This window comes from Macrotis lagotis, chromosome 1 (genome assembly GCF_037893015.1).
Source record: "Macrotis lagotis isolate mMagLag1 chromosome 1, bilby.v1.9.chrom.fasta, whole genome shotgun sequence".
Classification (NCBI taxonomy): Eukaryota; Metazoa; Chordata; class Mammalia; order Peramelemorphia; family Peramelidae; genus Macrotis; species Macrotis lagotis.
Window position 1 is genome coordinate 795,320,661 of NC_133658.1, and position 21,616 is coordinate 795,342,276.

Sequence of the window (21,616 nt, forward strand, 5' to 3'; positions counted from 1 at the left end):
ATTTTCTCTAAAATGAGAAATCAAGGAAAGAGCCGAATTGGGGATCAAAGTCTGGTGCTGAACCTGTATTATGAGGACATTTGCCCTACCTATGTCACATATTTGCTATGAAAAGGACTTTGAAACACACTGTAATGTGTTTATAAGACATTAGTAATTTATTAGAGGCGGCTAGGTGGCGCTGTGGGTAAGAGCACCGGCTCATGGAGTCAGGCGTACCTGGGTTCAAATCCGGCCTCAGACACTTAATAATGACCTAGCTGTGTGGCCTTGGGCGAGCCACTTAACCCCGTTTGCCTTGCAAATATCTAAAAGAGAAAAAAGAGAAATGCCATCCGAGGGGAGCCGTGCGGGCTGCGCTGCAAGCCCGCGTACGAGCGCCTGCAGAATGCAGGCTGTGGCTCCTGGGCGGAGGGCGCGGGCTGCGCGATGGCGCACTTGGATCCTCCTCTTCCCTCCCGTACGAGTCATTCCCTGGAGCCTCGCCTTGCCCCACCTGTGAGACACGCGGGAGTGTGCCCGCTCCGAGAGGCGCCCGGGTCCTCTCCCCGTCGCGCGCCCGCCGGCGGCCGGCTGCGGGGCCAGCGCGGGCGCCCCAGCTCGCCGGGCGGCGGGCCCTTTAAGGCCGGGCGGGGCGGGCTGACGTCACGTGCCGGCCGCGCTGTTTACCGCCGCCGAGCGGCTGCTTTCCGGAGCTGGGAGCCGCGGCCGCGTCCTCCCGGCCTTAAAGGGGCCGCGCCCGGCTCTGCGCTCCTCCCGCCCGCCCGGGGGGCGGCGGGGTCGGCCCCCTCCCCCGAGCGCCGCACTGCCGCCCCCGCCCCCGCGTCCCCACGGGGGGGGGCCCCGCCTCGCCCGGGCCGGGGTTAAAGTTCTGGCCCCGGGGAGATGCTGGCAGCCGCGGCCCGGAGCTGCCCCCGAGCCGCCGCCGCGCTCCCCGCCGCCGCCCAGCCGGGGCCATGTTGGCCCTGGGCTTGCCCTTGCTGGTCCTGCTGGCGGCCCCGGCCCGGGCCGCGCCGCCGCCCCCGGGGCCCAAGAACGTGTCCCAGAAGGAGGCCGAGTTCGAGCGCGTCTACCACGACGAGGTCAACGGCGAGCTGCTCAACATCTACACGTTCAACCACACGGTGACCCGCAACCGGGTGAGCAGCGGGGCCGGGGCCGGGGCCGGGCCGGGGCCGGGGCCGGGGCCGGGCCGGGGACGGGGCCGGGCCGGGGCCGGGCCGGGGCCGGCGCGCCCGGCCCATCCTGGACCCTGGCCGCAGAACCCTGGCCCGCGGGGCCCTCCTAGCTCCCTCCCCTCCCCCACCCGGGCACCGGCTGCTGGTGTTTTCGCTTGGGTTTTGGTTTGTTTTCCAGAAGCTCCGAGGAAAGGGAGTTTCGGAAGTTGCCCCTTCCCCTCCTCCCTCCGTGCCTGGTCTTTCTTCCAAGGGGCGGGGGCCCGCCGGCAGGGTCTCAGCAGGCCTGGGCAGGGGGCCTCGGTGCGGCCCCGGGATTGGGACTGTTTTGTGCCACGCCACCCCGGGGGACGTGTCGGCTGCCGGCTGAAAGGTCGCCGTGCTTGAAGAGTAGGAAAGTCACTTCCCCGGTGCCTCCCGGGCTAGACCATATGCTCGGGGCTGGCCCAGTTAGTGTCACTTTTAAAACTTGGACCCCTACCCTCTTTCCGTAGCCCCGATGATCCCCAGTTCTCCAAAGAACGCCAGCTAGCTTTGTGGGCGCCAGGACCGAGCAAAGGGGAGAAAGAACACGAATATAAATTGATGAGTTTTGACTCAGCCTGGAATCCCACCGTCATTTAACTTTTCCTCACCTACTCACCCAAAATCCGTAGATCACTTTGTCGCTTGATTCTAAGATATTTATGAAGAGGGCACTGAACAGTGCCTAGCTTATGGCGGAAGTTTTAGCAAAGCTGTCTGAATGAATGAAACGAGGGTCTAGAACTGGAGAATTGAGGAAATTCTTCTAAAATGTTGGCCTATTCTTTTCCTCCGTGGCACTGAGCCCCCTTCCACACCTTTAGTCTGACAGAGCTACGGAATAGAGGTAGAGTTCCCAAAGTGTGGTTTGGGGGATCATTGGGGGCTTTGCCAAGGCCAAAGCATTTCTTTTCTTTTGGTGGTGGTGGGGGTTTGCAAGGCAATAGGGTTAATCGACTTGCCCAAGGTCACACAGCTTGATAATTAAATGTCTGAGGTTAGATTTGAACTCAGGTCCTCCTGACTCCAGGGCTGGTGGGTACTCTATCCATTTCATCACCTAGCTGCCCCTAAAGCTTTTCATAATAAGACTTGTATCTTTTAATTTTCAATATGTAAATATTTATAGTTGTAATCTACAAAAATAGAGGGACGGGGAAGGAGTCCTGAATAATTTTTTTTTTAGGTTTTTGCAAGGCAATGGCATTAAGTGGCTTGCCCAAGGCCACACAGCTAGGTCATTATTAGGTGTCTGAGGCTGGATTTGAACTCAGGTACTCCTGACTCCAGGGCCACTGCTGTATCCTACTGTGCCACCTAGCCAATCTCTGAATAATTTTTAAGAGTATAAAACAGTCCTTAGCTCAAAAAGACTGAAAATCTGAGGTAGAGAATGGAGCGTATTGCCTTTTGGTTTGTTGGTGGGGAAAAAGTTTTCTGTTGACTGAGACTTGTCTCCAGAAGATTTTTCTCTAAATTCTGAGCTCTTGTGTCTTTTTCCTTACTCAAACTAGTAGTTTGATTTCTAGAAAATTTCCAGAAAATTCACTATAGGTCTGGGGGGGGGCAGCTCTGGTGTCCACTTCCCTGAGAAATGTGGATTCTCATTGGGTGGGGCAGAGAGGGGCTCTTCTATCCATTACAGGGTTGGGTTCTTGCCACAGAATGACAGCCTCTCCTGTTCTTTTTTTTTATAGAGTCCATGAGTTTTCATTGTCATCCTCTATATCACTGAGACAGTCTGTCCATTTTACAGATAGATAAACAGAAGCTTAAGCTTCTGGGATAAATTAACTTGTCTGAAGTTTTCAGTGAGTCAGGGGTGGAGTTGGGGTCAGAAATTAGGTATCTTCTCTGCTAGTGTTCATCTGACTCAGTGTCAAACAAGAGTTGCCCTTCTGGTACTTTGGTTTATAGGGAGGAGGCTGTTAAGAGTTTCAAGATTCTTGGGGCTGCTAGGTGGCACAATGGATAGAGCACCGGCCCTGGAGTCAGGAGGACCTGAGTTCAAATGTGGCCTCAGACACTCAATAATTACCCAGCTGTGTGGCCTTGGGCAAGCCACTTAACCCCATTGCCTTGCAAAAAACCTTTAAAAAAAAAAGAGTTCCAAGATTCTTAACCCGGAAGACTTCCCCCAACCTCCTTCCTTGGGATGTTCCCTGATAGCTCAGACTGATCCTCTGCCCTTCCCTACCTAATTAGTTCAGACCCCCAGGCTTGTTCTGGAAGCCTAATGGGCCTTGTTTCATGAGCCCTGAAACCTCACTCAGGTATGCCCTACTGGATAATATCTGATATTTATACAGCACTTTGCAGCTCACTGAGTGCTTTTGTGTCCATTATCTCCTTTGATCCTTATCTACAGGTCTGTGACATAGGTAGAAAAATCCCTATTCTCATTTTACAGATGAGAAAAACCAAGGAACAAAGAAATTAAGTGACTTGTTCAAGTTCATATAGTTAGTAATAGGCAGAAGTGGGATTCACATCTTGTTCTTCTGACTCCAAAACCAAAGTGTTTCTTCTATACTATAATTGCTTCTGGATGGATCAGTGAAAAGGATAGCCCTGACAGAAAAGGACAGACCCTCTATCTCTATTTGGGGGTCAGATATAAGCAGGGAGGCCTGTTCCTTTTGCTTGACCCACCCCCCCAATTCTTCCAACCCTCCCAATTTTGGGAAAGAATAACCCCATTTGTATGAGAAGGGGGTCTGAACTTACTTGGTAAGTAAGGGCTGAGGGTTGGTCTGACTAAAGGCAACTTGTACCCACAGACCGAGGGTGTTCGTGTGTCTGTGAACGTCTTAAACAAGCAGAACAAGGCTCCTGTGCTGTTTGTGGTTCGACAGAAGGAGGCTGTAGTGTCCTTCCAGGTGCCACTGATTCTCCGGGGGCTGTGAGTATGATTTGGAGGCTGATCAGGTTGGGAAAGGGAGCTTGCCCTGTAAGGACAACTGACTTTCCCAAGGTAGATTGGAGAGGTTCTGATAATGCCCCTCACTCCCTACTTCACTTAAATACTCATGTGTTCCAAATTTCTCAGTGATGGCTAAAGCATCTTGCCCCAACCCCAGACACTTAGTTAAATATTAGGTGCACTTAGAAGAAAGAGTATTTGTGCAACCTAAGCCTGGAGCTAGGTGGGACTGACTAAGGGTTAAGGGTAACCAGATCTAGGGGAAAGGATTGTCCAAGTTTCCAAGCCAATCAGCCTCTTACCAAAACTCACTTCATCTGGGCCAGATTTACCTTTGAGTGGGACAAGTTAGGTTTATTCCTCATGGAGCTGATTGGGGGAGGACAGAATAGCTACCCACTGACTCTCACCTTTGGGCCCCAGCTACCAGCGTAAATACCGGTACCAAGATGTCGCCCGCACTCTCTGCCAACCACCCACCAAGAGTGAGGCTGAGGTCCAGTTTTTCTATGTGGATGTATCAACTCTGTCACCACTCAACACCAGTTATCAGCTACGGGTTAGCCGAATGGACAACTTTGTGCTCAGGTCTGAGAAAATGGGGTGGGATTGTTGGGAGAAGAAGGGGAAGCCCAAGGGATAACCTTGGTGAGGACCCCAGGAGTGACAGATGGTCGTGGTGGGGAATCTCTTCTTTCTCCCCCACAGGACTGGTGAACAATTCAGCTTTAACACCACTGCAGCTCAGCCTCAGGTAAACCCATTCAATTAATCTTTTTTATTTATGAAGTACTTATATACAAAGTATAGTTGGGGGTACTGAGAATAGAGACTCTGCCTTCAGGGTCCCCACAAATCTTCTGGTTTGGGGGGAGTTGGGAAATACTGGGCAGCAAAAGATCAGCTTAGGACATGAAGTCTGTTGGCAACTCTGCTTGTTGTAGGGCCCTGCTCTCTGGAAGGGGGACCTGATGACCTGTACTGGCTCCCCTGAGGAGCTCTGGGCCTGGGGTCAGGGCAGAGATGGAGTGGTGGTCAATGGCTGTAGTGGTTTTTTATTTTCTTAAGGTTTTCGCTTGGATCCTGATCCCTATAGAACTCATGTAGTTAACACTATCAGAGGGAGGATTGGGGACAAGTGGCTCCTGGGAGAGGCCACCTGCGGTAAGTCTGTCTCCACTCTTCTGCTCTTTAGTACTTCAAATATGAGTTCCCAGAAGGAGTAGACTCAGTGATTGTCAAAGTGACTTCCAACAAGGCTTTTCCCTGCTCAGTCATTTCCATCCAAGACATCCTGGTAAGTGGGCCCACTTTCCTGTCAAAGGGAAGCAAGACTTCCAGGGATAAGGGGTATAGGGCTCTCAGCCCCCTAATTATTTTGATTCTTTAACACCCATCTCCTCTCTCTACCCTTGTTGTAGTGTCCTGTGTATGACCTGGACAACAACGTGGCTTTCATTGGCATGTACCAGACAATGACTAAGAAAGCAGCCATTACTGTGCAGGTAGGCTGGACATTGAAAAACTATGACCAGATGGGTTTTGAAGGCAACCTTCCCTAGTTGTCATTCCTGCCATTACCATGACTTTGCCTCCCCCCCCCCCCACTCTTCCTTTATATTCATACACATACTCATTGACTGGGTATTGACTCATCTGCTGTCTCTTTTTGTTTGGCCCAGGCATTCCTGGGGTTTCTTTTATATGGATGCAAAGACCTTACAATAAGCCCCATTTTTTTTCCCCTGTATAAACAAGAGAAGTCAATCTCTGTGTCTCCCCCCCCCCCCCCACTTCTCAACTTTCCCTGGCTATTTTTTTTCCCATTCATTATTACACGAGGTAGCAGATGACTTGATGGAGTGGGGGATGGACTGTAGGGCTATGAATGAATAGTACCAGGTGCCTGATGAAGGTCATTTCTTTGTATGGCATGGATGGGACATCTACAGCGGAAAGATTTTCCCAGCAACAGCTTCTATGTGGTGGTGGTGGTGAAAACGGAGGATGAAGCCTGTGGGGGCTCCTTGCCTTACTATCCCTATGGGGAAGGTACATTCTGTACTCTGGCCTGGGCTAGGTAGGGGAGGAGCAGGGATTGTTTGGGTTTAATAGGTGCCCGGGAAGGAAAGGAACCTGGATTTTACCTGAAAACCTTGGGTTGTATAGGGGAAGGGGAGGTACAGAAGGGTGGGGGTATCAGCCTTTCTCCTGCCTGGTCCCCTTAAGCCTCAGGCCAAGCTCCAGGTCACACTACTGCACTGACTTGACTTTTACGTCCAGATGAACCGGTTGATCAAGGGCATCACCAGAAAACTCTGACCGTTGTGGTGTCTCCAGCAATCACATGTGAGTGTGGGTGGGTAGGGACAAGCTCCACTTGCACTGTTTTTTCCACTAATGGTCTCTGGGGCTTTGGGGACAGACTTGGGGATGAGCCTTCCTGTATGGACATTAAATGGGGTGGACAGAGAAGCAGGTTATTGTCCCCTGTGCCTGCTTGGAACTTCTAGGCTATAGGAATGCAGGGAGAGAACTGAAACTGTAACCATTTCTTTGTATCTATATCCACATAAAATGCCTGGCAATAACCCTCCCCCCGTCCCTGGGCAGTTACTTTGTGCTAATCTATCATCTCCCACCTCTACCCCCTTCCATTTTTTCCTTCCCAGCTGAGGCCTATGTTGGGGGCATGCTTTTCTGCCTGGGCATCTTCCTGTCCTTCTACTTCTTGACTGTGCTACTGGCCTGTTGGGAGAATTGGAGGTAAGCTGGGGCCCATTGCCTGGTCCCTACTCAGCCTTCTGATGGCATTCTAGCAAGTGTTTGGGCCAAGTCAGGGAATCTCTCCCTGTTACTTTTGACTTCCCCAGATGCATCCCACCCAGGTGGAAATCAAAGACATCCCCATCCCCGACCCCCAATAAGATTTGCCACTGAGCTGTGATAAGTAGGGGTCCATAGTCTACAATTCTCCAACAAAGAAAGAAAAGGAGCTTCAGTTTCTTTTCTAGTTTTCTCTCCTAAGATTTGTAGCTTTCAGTCTAGAGAAACCCAGGTTTGGGTCAAGGAAAGGGTCATGGAGGTCAGTGCCTGAATGAGGAGGGTGGAAAGAGGGTCAGAGGTATGAGGTAGGAGGGATCTTGAATCTGGACCCGACTGTGTAGCCTCCATGATCTTTTTTCACAGGCAAAGGAAGAAGACCCTGTTGGTGGCCATGGACCGTCCCTGCTCAGAAAGCGGTACCTCTCAAGGCAGTATCCTGGGTGGGCTAGGTAGAGTGGTGGCTGATTCTCTAGGCCTAATGGGCCTGGGTCCAAGAAGTCAGAGTTTTTTGGCCAAAAAGAACTGGCACCATTTTCCATAGATTTAGACCCCAAGTAGTGAGAATGAGGGTGGGAGGTTATATTTATTTCCTCCACTTCTTTTCTCTGTCTTGAAAAACATAGCTGTTCCTTGATTTATTCTTCTTTGTATCCTGCTGGTCATCTCTCTTTCAGTCTGGGCCAAGCCTCGAGGCTCACAGTTTCACAAGTTCATAACCTTCCTCTCTTTCTCTCTCCCTCTATGCCCACCAATCTTCTCTCCTGCTTGTGACCTCTTCCAGCCTCTTTGCTTGGTAAGCTACAGGTGCTGGTTGGGGACCAGGGGGAGGGAAGCATCAGACCTTGTACATCTTATGCAGTCATTAAGAGTTTGAATTAATTATTTATGACTAGGTGGGGTCTGGGGAGTCTTTGTGATATCCATTCTTCTATTGCTAGTATCTTTGACTTTCTCTAGGGGAGGATAAAAGCTGGCGATTCTTTTTAGGATAGGGAATTTGATGAAGAGAATGGGGGGGTAATACAGGTGTTTTGGCTGACTGATTGAGTGCTTATTCCCCCCCCCCCCCAAACTCAAAGTCTTTGTCCCCAGGCTAATTCTGCCTGTCCTCAGCCCCTTCTGTCTATGTCATCTCCAGGTCTGGGCCTCTGACTGTTTAAGGTTAAGAAAAGGCTTTGCTTTCTCCTTTGCAGGTCACCCTAGAGTCTTGGCTGAATCCTTCCCTGGTTCCTCCCCTTATGAAGGTTACAGTTATGGCTCCTTTGGTAGGTGTTCTCTGAAGGTTACCTGACCACCCTCACAACCTGGCTGTTTTGGGGTCGTTCTGAGTTCTTAATCTGGGGTTGGTGAAATTTTCTTTTCTTTTTTCTTTTTTTTTTTTAAATCTTGAAAACTACATCAATATAATTTTCTCCCTTTGAAGTCCTGTGTATTTTATTTCATAAATTTAAAAACATTATTTTGAGATGGAGCCTGTGGGCTTCACTGAGACACAACAAACGTTTAAGAACTGCTAGGCCATGGTGATCTTTTGACTTCCCAAATGGGTTAGGCAAAAGCTGCTAACTGCATTTAAAAAAAAAAATTCCATTATTTTTTCAACTAGAGACCTCTGGAGAAAAAAAAATGTCATTCCCATGTCCAACCTGCCCCACTCATGGCTAGACACCATACCTTCTCTCCTCATTAGCCTCTTGGTCCCCACAGAGAATGGTTCAAGTTCTGTTGATGGAGCAGTGGACAGCACTGGCTCTGTGGATGTCTCCTACAGTTATTCAGGTGAGTTTGCCAGACAAGGGACAGGGCAAAATTAGTGCTTGGGCTGGTGTTGGCTGGGCCAGAGGTGAAGTGTGTCTGGCTTAGGAGGTGTCCCTTCCTCTTGCCCCTCTCTAAGCAATGACATTAGGGCAGGACCTGTAATTTTCCATATCTCCCTCCCACCCCCCTTGGTCTGGTCCCTGCCTCTTTCCTGGACCCCCTCCCAGTAACTCTCCCTTTCCTTTGAAGGATACGACCAGTTCAAGCGACGTCTCCCCTCTGGCCAGATGCGGCAGCTGTGCATTGCCATGGGTAGATGTGGGGGAGAGTGCTCGCTTTGCCAATCAGCTCCTGCCTGTGGTGGGCACTGAGGCTGGCTGGAGCCATCGCCTGGCTTGGGATTGCCCAATCTTTGGGGCTGGGAAGATGCTCAGTGGATACCCTGTTCGCATATATTATCATGTAATACTTAAAATAACTGACCCTCTGTGTCTTTTGAGAGAGACTGGCTTTTTTTTTCCTTGACCAGGGGCAAAAAGAGTGGGTGCTGATGTCACTCAGGCCTTTACTACTCTCCCTCTGATACTTCCCAGGACTGCCCCACCAGAACTTTCTGGGGCTGAACTTGTCATTTGAGTTAATGCTGCCTTGCTTCATATAATTTTTACTCAATGGCCAGCAGAGGGAGTTGGGGCTGGGCTAAAGAGGATCTCAAATAGGCAATGAAGATAATCTTTTGCCAGCTGTGAGGCACTTACTTGATTGGGTCTATGGTCCTGTGAGAAGCCCTTGAGGAAGTCAGTCAATAAATATTTAGAGTAAATTTTTTTTTAAAGTGTATGTGTGGGGTCCCATCAGTAGCCTTTCTTATCTGTCAGCCCAAGAACACTGGACCTTTAACTCCCCAGATGCTGCAGCCCTACCCTCTCAGAACACACAGAGTTGGTTGTGCCTCTAATTTGCATGATGCCTCTTGTAAATCATCCCATTATTTTAAGCCTGAGATCAGCTCAGGGTCCCTGGTTTGGCCTGTCCTAGCTCTCCAGGGGAAGTTGGAGATCAGGGCATGGGCAGTAATCTGCCTGACCTTGTCCATCCCTTTTCCTTATTTGCCACAAGAGAACTAGGACGCTGGTTTCCCTGGACACTGAGTTTACCTCAGCCTTCCTGTCCTAAATCCCCCAATTTACCCTTTCTACCACTTTGTAATTTCTACAATTGCCCCAGGTGGGCAGGGGCCAGATTCCAGGGATCCTGTCACAGGCCTGAGCACTCCCTTTATTTTCCTTCCCTCCCCTCCTAGACCCAGTGGGCAGCCGGCCTCGACTGGACTCCCTGAGCTCAGTGGAGGAGGATGACTATGATACGTTGACAGACATTGAATCAGACAAAAACGTCATCCGCACCAAGGTCTGAAACTGTACTCATTGAATATTTCTGGCCACAGAACCCCCAGACCCTTAAAGTTCTTAGAGGGGAGGCCTGTGTAGGGATCCTATAATTCTCTATAGAGGCTAAACCTGGTATATAAACTCTCTGTCTTGCCTCCAGGTTGATGCTGAGGGGCTTCTTTGAGGAAGGAAGTGTTGGGCAAGTGTTAATTCTTTGATGACCATATACGCTTAAGATCTTATTCTTGGGAAACGGTCTATCCTTGGAAGACAGGGAAAAATAGGGCAAAGATGTTTAAAGGTCCCAGTTTTGTTCTTGCCTTTTACCACCCTCAGCTTCCCCAAGATAGTGGGTACAGCTGGTCTCCAAACTGTTCTTGTTTTCTTGTTATTCCTCAGCAATACCTATATGTAGCAGACCTGGCCCGGAAGGACAAACGTGTTCTACGGAAGAAGTACCAGATTTATTTCTGGTAAATGGAATGTGGGAGAAGGCACAAAGAAGGGTCAAGGATTTGTATTGGAGTTGGGGATGGTTCTCATCCAGTCTTCCTTATTCATCATCCATTTTTCCATACATTCAGGAATATTGCCACCATTGCCATTTTCTATGCCCTCCCAGTGGTGCAGTTGGTGATCACGTACCAGACGGTAAGAGAGGCAGAATTTGCCTGCCCCCTAAACCTTGGGTTTTATGACTTCCTCAGCCAGGCCCCAAAGATGGGAGTCCTTTTGGCAGATGCTTGCATAAGTTTCAGAAGTAGGGAAGGGAGGGGAGAGGGAATAAGTCCCCACTATGTCCTAAGTGCTTTACAAATATTATTTCATTTAATCCATCCACTTGTAGAGGGTTCACTCATCACCCTAATAATTCTGTGACTATCCCACCATGCTCACAGAAAGAATCCACAAGTTTTCATTTGTACTCACAGAGAAAAAGTAAACACCCAATTCCTGGGAGTCATGTTGTTTACAAATAAAACTCCACTGCTATGTCTAGGGTTGAGAGGGATGGGCATCTTTTTTTTTTTTTGCAAGGCCATGGAATTAAGTGACTTGTCCAAGGTCACACAGCTATGTAATTATTAAGTGTCTGAGGTTGGATTTGAACTCAGGTCCTCCTGACTCCAGGAGGAGTCTGTCCTCACCACCTAGCTGCTCAGGATGGGCATCTTTTGACATTAGATGGGCCAGGTAGGGATGGGACTTTTAAGAATGCATCCCCACCCTACCCCTTTTCCCCTTTCTCCAGCTCCCCCCCCCCCCCATTCTCAACCTTAGAATCTGAGTAAATCTCACTCAATCACTCCCTGATTTTTCTTGCTCTCTGGGATTGCTGCAGGTGGTGAATGTCACAGGGAATCAGGACATCTGCTATTACAACTTCCTTTGTGCTCATCCCCTGGGCAACCTCAGGTGGGGAATATTGAGGAGGCAGCCATCTGGGAGCCCAAGGAAGAGAGAGGGGGTGGTGGGAACCCAAAACTAGCTGGAGGGTGGAGTGGGTCAGGGGTTGCAGAGGCCATTCCTTCATGTAACACCCTTGTTGACTTCTGCCCCAGCGCTTTCAACAATATCCTCAGTAATCTGGGTTACATCCTGCTGGGGCTGCTATTCCTCCTCATCATTCTGCAACGAGAAATCAATTACAACCGAGCACTCATGCGAAATGACCTTTATGCCCTGGTGAGAACCTCTCTCCCCCTGTTTTCCCCTTTCTCCAGCTCCTTCTCTGGTGACACCCTTTCCTACCCCTTTCCCTTAATGAAAGATAGCACTCCTCCTTGACCATTAGCTGTTTACATTCTTAATGAGGCTTCCCTGGATTAGTCCCATTTCCCACCCCCACCCCCATTCTCAGCCTTAGTAACTCCTCTTCCACAGTCCTCTCTTTCAGGTTACTTACTTTACTTATTCATCCTTTATTTAATTTTTTGAATGTTACTTTATTCAATTTTTTTATTTTATTTCTTTGATTCATTTATTATATTTATTATATATTTATTATATTTATTATATATTTATTATAAATCAACTTATTTACTTACTCAATTTATTTATGCATTTTACTTATTCAATTTACTTATTCAATTACATGCAAAAATAGTTTTCAACATTCATCTTTTTTTATAAGCTTTTGAGTTCCATATTTTTCTACCTCCGTCCCCATCCCCATCCCCATCATCAAGCAATCTGATAATCATGCTGTGAAAAAAGACTCATAATTAAAGGGAAAAAAACATGAGAAGGAAAGAAAATACCTAAAACAAGTTTTAAAAAGTGAACATAGTATGTTTTGTTCTATATTGAGACTCCCTAAGCATTTTCTATCGAGAGTCTTTTAGAATTGTCCTTGATCACTGAACTACTGAGATGAGCTAAGCCCATCATAGTTGATCATCTCACAGTGTTGTTGTTAATGTGTTCAAAGTTTTCCTGGTTCTGCTCACCTCACTTAGCAACAGTTCATGCACCCAACACAGTCTTTCCTAGTCCTCCTCAATCCCTTTGATTTCATGTTCTCTAGTCCTGATTGTGGTGTGCTGCTGCCATATTTTCTTAAATATGTTTGTCTTTGGTATTTCAAACTGTAAGCTCTTGGAGGGCGGAGATCATTTAACTCTCCCATTGCCTAGCACAGCAATCTCCACACATAATAGGCTAATAATAAATGTGTGTTGTTTCTCCTTTTTGTTCATATTCCAACCCTGGACTCTTGCATTGCACTAGGAATGTGGAATCCCAAAGCACTTTGGACTTTTCTATGCCATGGGTACAGCCTTGATGATGGAGGGACTGCTCAGTGCCTGCTACCATGTTTGCCCCAACTATACAAATTTTCAGTTTGGTAAAGTCTTTTCATTCCTAGAGAACCTATCTGCATTTCTATCTTCCTTTTGGGCCTACTTTTTTTTTTTTAAAACCAACTCCCCCATCCCTTAGGAACCCCTAAGATTCTGCCTTTTAGGGCAACTAGAACTTAGATATTCTCAGAACAAAGAACAGCCAGCCAGAACTGGTTAGGGACTAAGTGTGGTGGGCTTGGGCAGACCCCTATATTTGGGTGTCTTAAGCTTTTTATTCCCATAGATACATCATTCATGTACATGATTGCGGGACTCTGCATGCTAAAGTTGTACCAGAAGCGACACCCTGACATCAATGCCAGTGCCTACAGTGCCTATGCCTGCCTAGCTGTCGTCATCTTCTTTTCTGTGCTGGGGGTGGTGAGTGTTTCCTCCCCACTCCTACCTAAATTGTCCTCTCTTTCCCTTTGAGAGCCACTGTCCTTCTTGTCCCCTGTCCCTAGAGACTGAGTTCTCAGCTATTTCTCTCCTAGCCCTGAAGGTAAGAACACTTCCAAGTCCCCTCTCTTAGGATGCTCAGACATGATCACTGTCTTCTTTGCCGGGCCTTAGTCCCATTCTGGCTAATGATTTGCTCATATACTTAGATCTTTCTTTCCCTCCTTTCTTTCTCTTTTTCTCTCTTCATCTCTCCTCTTTCTCCCTTTATCTCTCTCAAACACATATACATTTCTTTTCCCCAAATAGGTATTTGGCAAAGGGAACATGGCATTCTGGATTGTCTTCTCTGTTATCCACATCATTGCCACACTCCTGCTCAGTATCCAACTCTACTATATGGGTCGTTGGAAGCTGGGTAAGGAAATTTTCTGGGGTGAGAATTGTGATGGTAAGACACTGTCCATGGGGCAGAGAGTGTGAAAGATGAGTAGATGAAGAAAGGTATATGAGACAGAGACAGATAGAAAGATATTCTCAGACTATTTCTCTTGATTCTTCTCTATCTTTGTCTTTGCAGGTTTGTGACTGGAAACCTTGTAGCTAGTACTTGTTCTTTTTCTATACTATAGTATAATATAGTAAAGAATTCCTTTTAAGAAAACTATCAGTGCAGATCAGAAACTTTTTTGCAGCTCAGAGCTTTAGAGAGTTACCTAGGCTATCAAGAGGTTGAACAATCTTATTCAGCCCAGGGTCACATGTCCTGGCTGTTCCAAAAGGCAGGATTTGAAATCAAGTTCTCCTTACTCCAGGGTGGATGTTCTAACAACCATACTTAACCCTGCCTTTCATAGCACTATATAAAGGTGAAATGTTATTGTTCCTCCTAGCACCTGCTGCTCAGGAACCATAGATGACCTTAACATTAGCTGGGCCTGCTAGAACTCTTAGCTGTAGATTTAAGGTTATAGGCTTTGAGGTTAAGGAGAGTTGTCTCTCTGCTTCACATTTCTTGTCTTCAACACAATTTTGCCCCTTCTTGCAGATTCTGGGATCTTCCGCCGGATTCTTCATGTAGTCTATACAGATTGCATCCGGCAGTGCAGTGGACCCCTGTATGTGGTATGTGCCCAGGCCTTACTTTCCTTTCCTCTCGTAAGTCCTTGTTTTACATCTGCCCCTCTCCTGGGAACATAAGGGACAGGGGGCACCCTGTAAGCATTGGATAGTTTGGATCCCGTTTCCTTTTTCCTCTCTCCCTAGCCATCTGTGTTTTGTTGTTGTCATTATTAATATTTTACAATAACCATCACTCACATTTTTAGTGTGTCCCAAAAGTCTTAGTGTGATTGTTTATTATACACTAGGACTTTTGAATCAAATCTGTCTAATGATTTAATGTTTATAAGGTGCTTTTACATATGCTTTTACATATTTATTTTTTAATTTTGTTTATTTAAGGCAATAGGGTTAAGTGACTTGCCTAAAGTCACACAGCTAGGCAATTAAGTGTCTGTTAACATAAATGAACTCAGATCCTCTTGAGTCCAGGGCAGTGCTCCACTGCGCCATCTAGCTGCCCCTAAATATATTATTTAATCCCTACAATCACTCTGTTAGATAACTGATATTATTACCCACATTATACAAATAAAGAAATTGAGGTTGAGATAGGTTAGATGACTGATTCAGGGTCACACAACTAGTGTCTGAAGCAGAATTCAAACTCAAGTAGCCTCTTTATCTCTGTCTCATTGTTTCTGGGGTTTATTCCTCTCTAGGACCGAATGGTGCTACTGGTTATGGGCAACATCATCAACTGGTCACTGTGAGTCCAGCTATGCAGCCTTGAGGGTCTGGGCAGGTGGCCACCAGGAAGGGGCTGGGGGAGTCACTTAGCCCAAGACTCCTCTTCTTCCCTTCCTGACTCCTTAGGGGAATAATGGAAAGTCCCTTACTCTATTCTGGGTACTGAGCTCCCTCTGCCCTCTGTTCAAGGGGAGAAGGGTGGGTGAGGACATAGGGAGGCACTTTCCCCTCCTATAGGTGGATGGGTACCAGACATTCTGACATCCTTCTGTCTACCTTCCTTTCTGAATACCACATTCTGAAAAGACAACAGATATTTGAATGCATGGATGTGCGTAGGTCTTGGGGTGGAGGGGTCAGGCTGTGAATCCCTGTCTTTTTTGGTCCTTTTTCCTCTCCACAGTGCTGCCTATGGGCTCATCATGCGTCCCAATGATTTTGCTTCCTACCTGCTGGCCATTGGCATCTGTAACCTTCTTCTTTATTTTGCTTTCTATATCATCATGAAGGTAAGCAAGGGGTGAGAAGGATGAGGGAGTGAGTGGTTTTTTTCCCCTCTTAACTCTTGTGCCTCCCTTGGTACTTTGACATAAAAGTGGACCAGGATTGCAGGCCCTGGGCTGGTCACTGAGGGAATGTAGCAGGTTAGGAGAGAAGGGGAAAGGTTGGTACCACTTGTATGCCAGTCCTTCGTAGTGTCGTTTTTATTCCTCTTTGTCTGTAACTGCAATGGATTCAGTAGGAAGATAGACTAGAAAGCTAAGAAAAGATCCCTGACCTCTAAGGATTTCTAGTCTCATGGACTATGACTTAACATTCATGGAATACTTAGGGTTAAGACAGTCTTTGCCAAGTGCCAAGCAAGTGGTACAAGCAGTTATTGGCATAGGAATTCAGAGGAGGAAGAGTCCAGTACTGTGAGTTGAGTTCCCTCTGAAGCCTGCAGGGTCTGGCCAAAGGCACATGGAGGAACTTCCATCTCCTTAGATGCCTAGGGGTGGGAGCTGGGGAAGAGGAGGTTTGAGGATCTTAATTAAACACTGATGATGTTAAAGGGTTCTCATTAGCTATGGTCCCTAACCTTGGAGAACTTATTGTTATCTATTGGGGAAATGGAGGAGGCAGAGTGAATTGAATGGGTGGAGGGCCCAGAAGCCAGAAAGGCTTCCTAAAGGAGGTAGGATGTTGAACTGAGTTGTAAAAGGACAGGCCAGGAGCCAGGTTTTGCCACGTGTGGAGAAACTCACCATTAAATATAGCTTAGAGGGAGGAGGCTAAAAAAAGGTCCACTGTTCAGGGCCCCCACAGACTCCTAGGAAGTCTCTAATCTCAACTTCTTTCCCATTTCTTCTTTTCTCAGCTTCGAAGTGGGGAGAGAATCAAACTCATTCCCCTCCTCTGTATCATCTGTACCTCTGTGGTATGGGGCTTTGCCCTTTTCTTCTTCTTCCAGGGACTCAGTACCTGGCAGGTGAGTGAATGAAGAGCCTGGCCAAGGGAGAGGTATAAGGGAGCAAGGTAATGGATCTAGGCTCTGGTGCTTAACTGACTAGCTTTATAACCTTGATCAAGACCTTCTACTTCTCATCCATACTATGCTAATGTATTTATAGCTTTAGAATACATATCTATAATATAATGTCTATAATAGTAAACAAAATAAGTAGCATTTGTATCAGTTTAATGTTTGCATAGTTCTTCATGTTTAATATATCCTTTGTACTATTATCTCATTTTACAGGTGAAGAAACTGAGGTTAAGTGGTTAAGTGACTTGCCCAGCCTTCACACACCTATTAAAGATCTGAACTCAGGTTTTTCTGAGTCCAGGAGGGCTGGATAAACTCATCTCTAAGATCTCTCCTAACTCTCTTCACTTCTATAATTCTCAGTATCACTCAGAGTTTATCTGTGCCTTACACTGTTCTAGACCAGCCAGATTCTGACTATTTGCTGATCCCTGTCTAGAGATGTCTGTCTCCTGTTCTCAAACCTTTCTTTGCTCAAGACTCTTTCCAGTCCACTTGATTGTTATCATTTAGAATCCCTGACTTCCCTCAAGTTCCACCTCCTCCCAAGGTGATTTTTTCTGATTTGTCTAGTTGATTGACCCATCCCTACCCCCAATATTTTGTATATATTTTGATATATATATGTGAGTTTTGATATATATGTTGAACCCTTATTTTTTCTTATAATAAGAATATAAATTCCTTAGAGGCAGTTATCAAAAAGTCTTTGTCTCTAGCAACATAATGCCTGTTGTATAATAGATACTCAGTATATCTAATAATTAAAGGCAGTATATTTTAAGGACAAATGTTGGGGATGAACTCTTAAGAACCAGAGAAACTCAGGAGGAAATAATTTTTTAGGCTAGGATGTCAAATGAAGCTTCTTTAAAAGCAGTGGAACATAATTATTCCTAAAAGTTTTAGGAGAAAATTGTAAATTCAAAAAGGAAGAGAAGGGTTGTTTCAAGCACGTGAGGTTGGGTGAGTACTTTTGGTTCTATCTTATATATTTATATGCATTTCTTATCTACCATCCTATGATCTGTGAGGGCAGATGCTTAATTAATTAATTAATTAATTAATTTTTACCTTGTTTGGAATGGGAAAGAGGCAATGCAAAAGGTTCAACTCAAGGATTTATCAAACTATAGAGTTTCCAGATTTCCTGATCTCATCCCCTCCTGTCTTCTCCAACAGTGGCATCCTTAATCATCTCTCTATCTCTCTCAAATCTTCAGCCTCTTCTTGCCAACTGGTTCCTTCAAACATGTCAACATCTCCCCCATCCTTAAAAAAACAAAACCCTTCCCCTCAAGCTATTGCCCTTTATCTCTCCTCTGTTTCTGAGCCAAACTTCTTGAAAAAGATGTCCATGCTTTCTGCCTCCACTTCTTGTATCCTCAGTCACATCTTGACTTGACTTCTGAACTGAGTCCACTGTAACTATGAAGTTACTTCTGTGTTAAATCTGATGGTCTTTTCTCAGTCCTGATCCTTGACATTGTTAATCACCCCTCTCCCCGCCTCTTCTTATTTCTGGCTTTTTGCACACTACTGTCCCCTGATTTTCCTGTCACCAGTTTAAACACAACTCAGTTGCCTTTGCTGGCTCATTCTCCATATCATGTACCCTAAAAGCAGGTAACAACATACTTAAGCTTTTGTTCTGGACCCTCCTCTTCCTCTATTTCCACTGTACTTTCATCATCATGCAAATGACTCCTCTGTCTAACCCTCACCCTGATGAGTCTTATGTCAGTTGCCTGTTGGATATTTCACAGTCCTGGAAGCCCTAGAGGTATTTTAAATTCAGTATGCCTAAACTCATTATCTCTTCCCCTTAACCCTTGCTTTAGTTTAGGCTGTCATCACCTCTCATCTAAATGATTTCAACAATTCTCTTATTAGTCTCCTTCAATTCTTTAACCGCTCCATCCTCCAAGCTATTGCCAAAGTAAGTTTTGAAAGCACTAATCTAACTGTGTGACTCCTATGCAACCAATTTTAGTGGCTTTCTATTTATTATCTCTTGGATAAAATGGAAACTCTCTTGTTTTGCTTTTAAAACTTTGCACAAGTTGGCATCAACCAAACTTTCCAATGTCCTTTGCTCTGCAACCCAGGCACCCTGATCTTTTTTCTGTCCCTCTCTCATGATACTCCACCTTTCATCTCTGTTTCCTTGTAGGGATGGTGTCTCCATTCCTGGAATTCATTCCTTCATCTCTACCTCAGAGAATCTCTCTTCCTATAGGGTGAATTTCAGGCACATCTTCATGAACCTTCTCTGATGCTTCCCATCCCAAGCTGTCTTATATTTAGTGACCGTGTTTCTCAGTTTTATGCTATGTGTATTTTCATATGTTCTTTTCTTTCCCATTAGAATGTATAGTTACTGTGAGGAGGGGTAGGAGTTTAGTAAATTCATGTTGATTTATTGATTGATAAGAGGCAGTACTGGACTTGGAGTCTGGGCTTGAAACCTGTCTCAGATACCAGCTGTTTGACACTGGGCAGCTTTAACTCTCTGATGCAGAACCAAACCAGCTGTTGATCTCCATTGATCAATGGAGTTCCCCGTATCAAGGAATCACAGATTGAATTAAAAATAATTATATAGGGGCGGCTAGGTGGCGCAGTGGATAGAGCACTGGCCCTGGAGTCAGGAGTACCTGAGTTCAAATTCAGCCTCAGATGCTTAATAATTACTTAGCTGTGTGGCCTTGGGCAAGCCACTTAACCCCATTGCCTTGCAAAAACTTAAAAAAAAATAATTGTATATATGTTAGATATATTCTTCTAGGGGGGGAAAAAAGCATGGATCCAGATAATTAAATAGAAAATGTATTCACATAGGAATTTTTTTGTGGGTTGGGAAGAATTCATGAAACTTTTAAGAATACTAGACTGGAAAATGAGAGGGAAGAAGGAGTCTTCTGAAGTTCCAACCTGGATAACTAGAAGGGAGTTGTGGGCAGATGGCAGCAGGTAACCATCCCCATCTCCATCCTTATTCCCCAGAAAACTCCTGCTGAGTCAAGGGAGCACAATCGTGACTGTATCCTGCTTAATTTCTTTGATGACCATGACATCTGGCACTTCCTCTCCTCCATTGCGATGTTTGGGTCCTTCTTGGTAAGTATAGCATTGCTCACCCTACTTAATTTCTGTAAAATATATCATAACAGTTTGTACAAGGTTATTATGAGGCTGCATAAGGACAAGGTAGAGTGGGCTTGGGATTGTAGTTTATCTGGGGAGCTGTAGTTCTCTTGTTTTCCTGTAGTATCAAGGGTTCCTTTTCCCCACTCTCCCCTTCTCCCCTTCCCCCTCTTTCTCCCTCCTCCCTGTCTCCCCTCTTGTCCAGCTTCCCTCTCTCTCTTTTTCAGGTGCTGCTGACCCTAGATGATGATTTAGATACTGTACAACGGGACAAGATCTATGTCTTCTAGTGGATGCTGCATCCCTCTTCTCATGGACCTTCATGCCTTGGCACTTGAAGAAATCTGGCTGGGTCTGGGGCTGTCCACTGCCTCAAAGTGTTGGGACAGTTTTTCTGCCTCGCTCCCTAGGAAGGCATTGGGACATTCTTGGAGGACAGCCACGTTCTCCTTAGAGCTGGAACTCTGCCTTTTTCCCTGGGGGAAATGGGGGGGGGTCTGTTGCCTCCCACCGTTTGAACTTTGGCCAAATTTGCTGCTTTCCCCTCAGTGTTTGGGCCCCTCAAAGAGCCTATCCAAGGGGGAAGAGAAGGAACAGTATTGCTCTTTTCTGGGGCTCTTCCCCTTTTTTGTGGGGAACCCTCTGTGTGGGAACCCTAAATTCTCCTTTCTGCTGCAGTTCTGGGTAAGGGCCAGAGCTTGACTTTTCCGTCCAGCCCACAGCTCTTTTTATGTGCGTATTGAATCAGAGTAAGGGTTCTCTAAGCTGCTGTCCAGAGCCCAGTTTGCCTGGTTCTTGAGGTGGGTGTTGTGAAGAACTGAGAAACCAGTATCTGATGCTAAAACTAGAAAGTGGCCCTTAAAGCAATTTCCCTCTGACCTGCTCTGTGTGGGGATGGTTGCTGATGGGGGGAGGGGATTTTCTGGGGAATTTTTTTTTTTTTTAATGAGGAAGAGAGCACTTAGATTCTGGGCCGCCTTTATAGCCCTATGCCATTTGGAACTGAATAGTCTGAGAAAAGCTCTATCCTTCCCCATGATAAGGGGTGGAGGACAGGTCCCTAGCTGCCTCTTCCCTTCTTTGCTTTTTATGCCCTGGTGCCCTTGTGCCTGCCAAACCCCAGTGGGGGGGGGGTCCCCTTGGTGCCATTGCTTGCCCCCAAGACCAGGGGTCGGGGATAGAAGAGTTACAAAAGAACATAGCCTGTTCCAGCCTCCTCCAGTGCCTAAATCTAAGGGCAGTCAGGACAAGGGCATGTTTGCCATTAGCCCCCAAGGTGGACTTGGGGCCCAGCTCCCAGGTTTTGACCCTGTTTTGACCCAGGCTTTTGTTTGTGGGGATAAAGACACACACACACACACACACATACACCTTGGAGTTTAACAGTGAATCTGTATAGGTCACACTCCAGCTCTGGACCAGCCCCTCCTGCTGGCCCTTAGCTGTTTTCCCACTTGCCCTCCCTAATCTGGGTACCATTGTGGGAGAAGAAAGATCAAATGGGGTAAGAGGCTAGGCCTCAGGGTGTAGAAACTTTTTTCCCCTGGGATTTCCAACTTTGTTCTTATAATTTTCCCAGGGGAGTCATGGAGGTCTTGCTTTTAAAAAAAAAACTTTTATGTCTATTTCCACATCATGGTGGAATCTCTGTTTTCTATGAATGACTACATTCAATTAAAGGAATAACCAGATGCACATACTGGGGCTTCTTTTGCTTGCCCTTCCAGGGCTAGGTCTAGTGGGAAGCAGGGTTTCAATTAGAGGAGCAGGGAGAGAGGATGAGGCAG

At 46.5% G+C, this 21,616-nt stretch overlaps 1 protein-coding gene across 4 annotated transcripts; it reads left to right on the forward strand.

Moving 5' to 3' along the window:
* Positions 1-893: 893 nt before the first annotated feature.
* Positions 894-20,707, forward strand: SIDT2 (SID1 transmembrane family member 2). 4 transcript variants are annotated; one of them, XM_074216753.1, is made up of 27 exons: positions 894-1,139; positions 3,980-4,101; positions 4,546-4,710; positions 4,831-4,876; positions 5,318-5,419; positions 5,544-5,627; positions 6,075-6,174; positions 6,406-6,471; positions 6,795-6,888; positions 7,312-7,397; positions 8,142-8,213; positions 8,656-8,727; positions 8,956-9,018; positions 10,010-10,116; positions 10,497-10,570; positions 10,682-10,748; positions 11,440-11,513; positions 11,660-11,783; positions 12,828-12,945; positions 13,188-13,324; positions 13,652-13,760; positions 14,391-14,467; positions 15,127-15,173; positions 15,558-15,663; positions 16,515-16,625; positions 19,689-19,802; positions 20,057-20,707. In XM_074216753.1, the coding sequence occupies exons 1-27, from the start codon at positions 957-959 to the stop codon at positions 20,117-20,119; spliced, it is 2,583 nt and encodes an 860-aa protein (XP_074072854.1). In that variant the 5' UTR covers positions 894-956; the 3' UTR covers positions 20,120-20,707. The 4 variants fall into 4 exon arrangements, with proteins under 4 accessions (XP_074072854.1, XP_074072855.1, XP_074072856.1 ...); XM_074216756.1 differs by having other exon boundaries at positions 942-1,139; positions 7,312-7,364; XM_074216754.1 differs by lacking the exon at positions 8,956-9,018 and having other exon boundaries at positions 895-1,139.
* Positions 20,708-21,616: the final 909 nt, after the last annotated feature.

Excerpts from the sequence above, each read along its gene's own strand:
- SIDT2 (XM_074216753.1), top strand. The coding sequence starts at position 957 with ATGTTGGCCCTGGGCTTGCCCTTGCTGGTCCTGCTGGCGGCCCCGGCC. Across the intron at positions 4,102-4,545 it reads CCACTGATTCTCCGGGGGCT|CTACCAGCGTAAATACCGGT; the intron begins GTGAGTATGATT and ends TTTGGGCCCCAG. Across the intron at positions 7,398-8,141 it reads CAGTATCCTGGGTGGGCTAG|GTCACCCTAGAGTCTTGGCT; the intron begins GTAGAGTGGTGG and ends TCTCCTTTGCAG.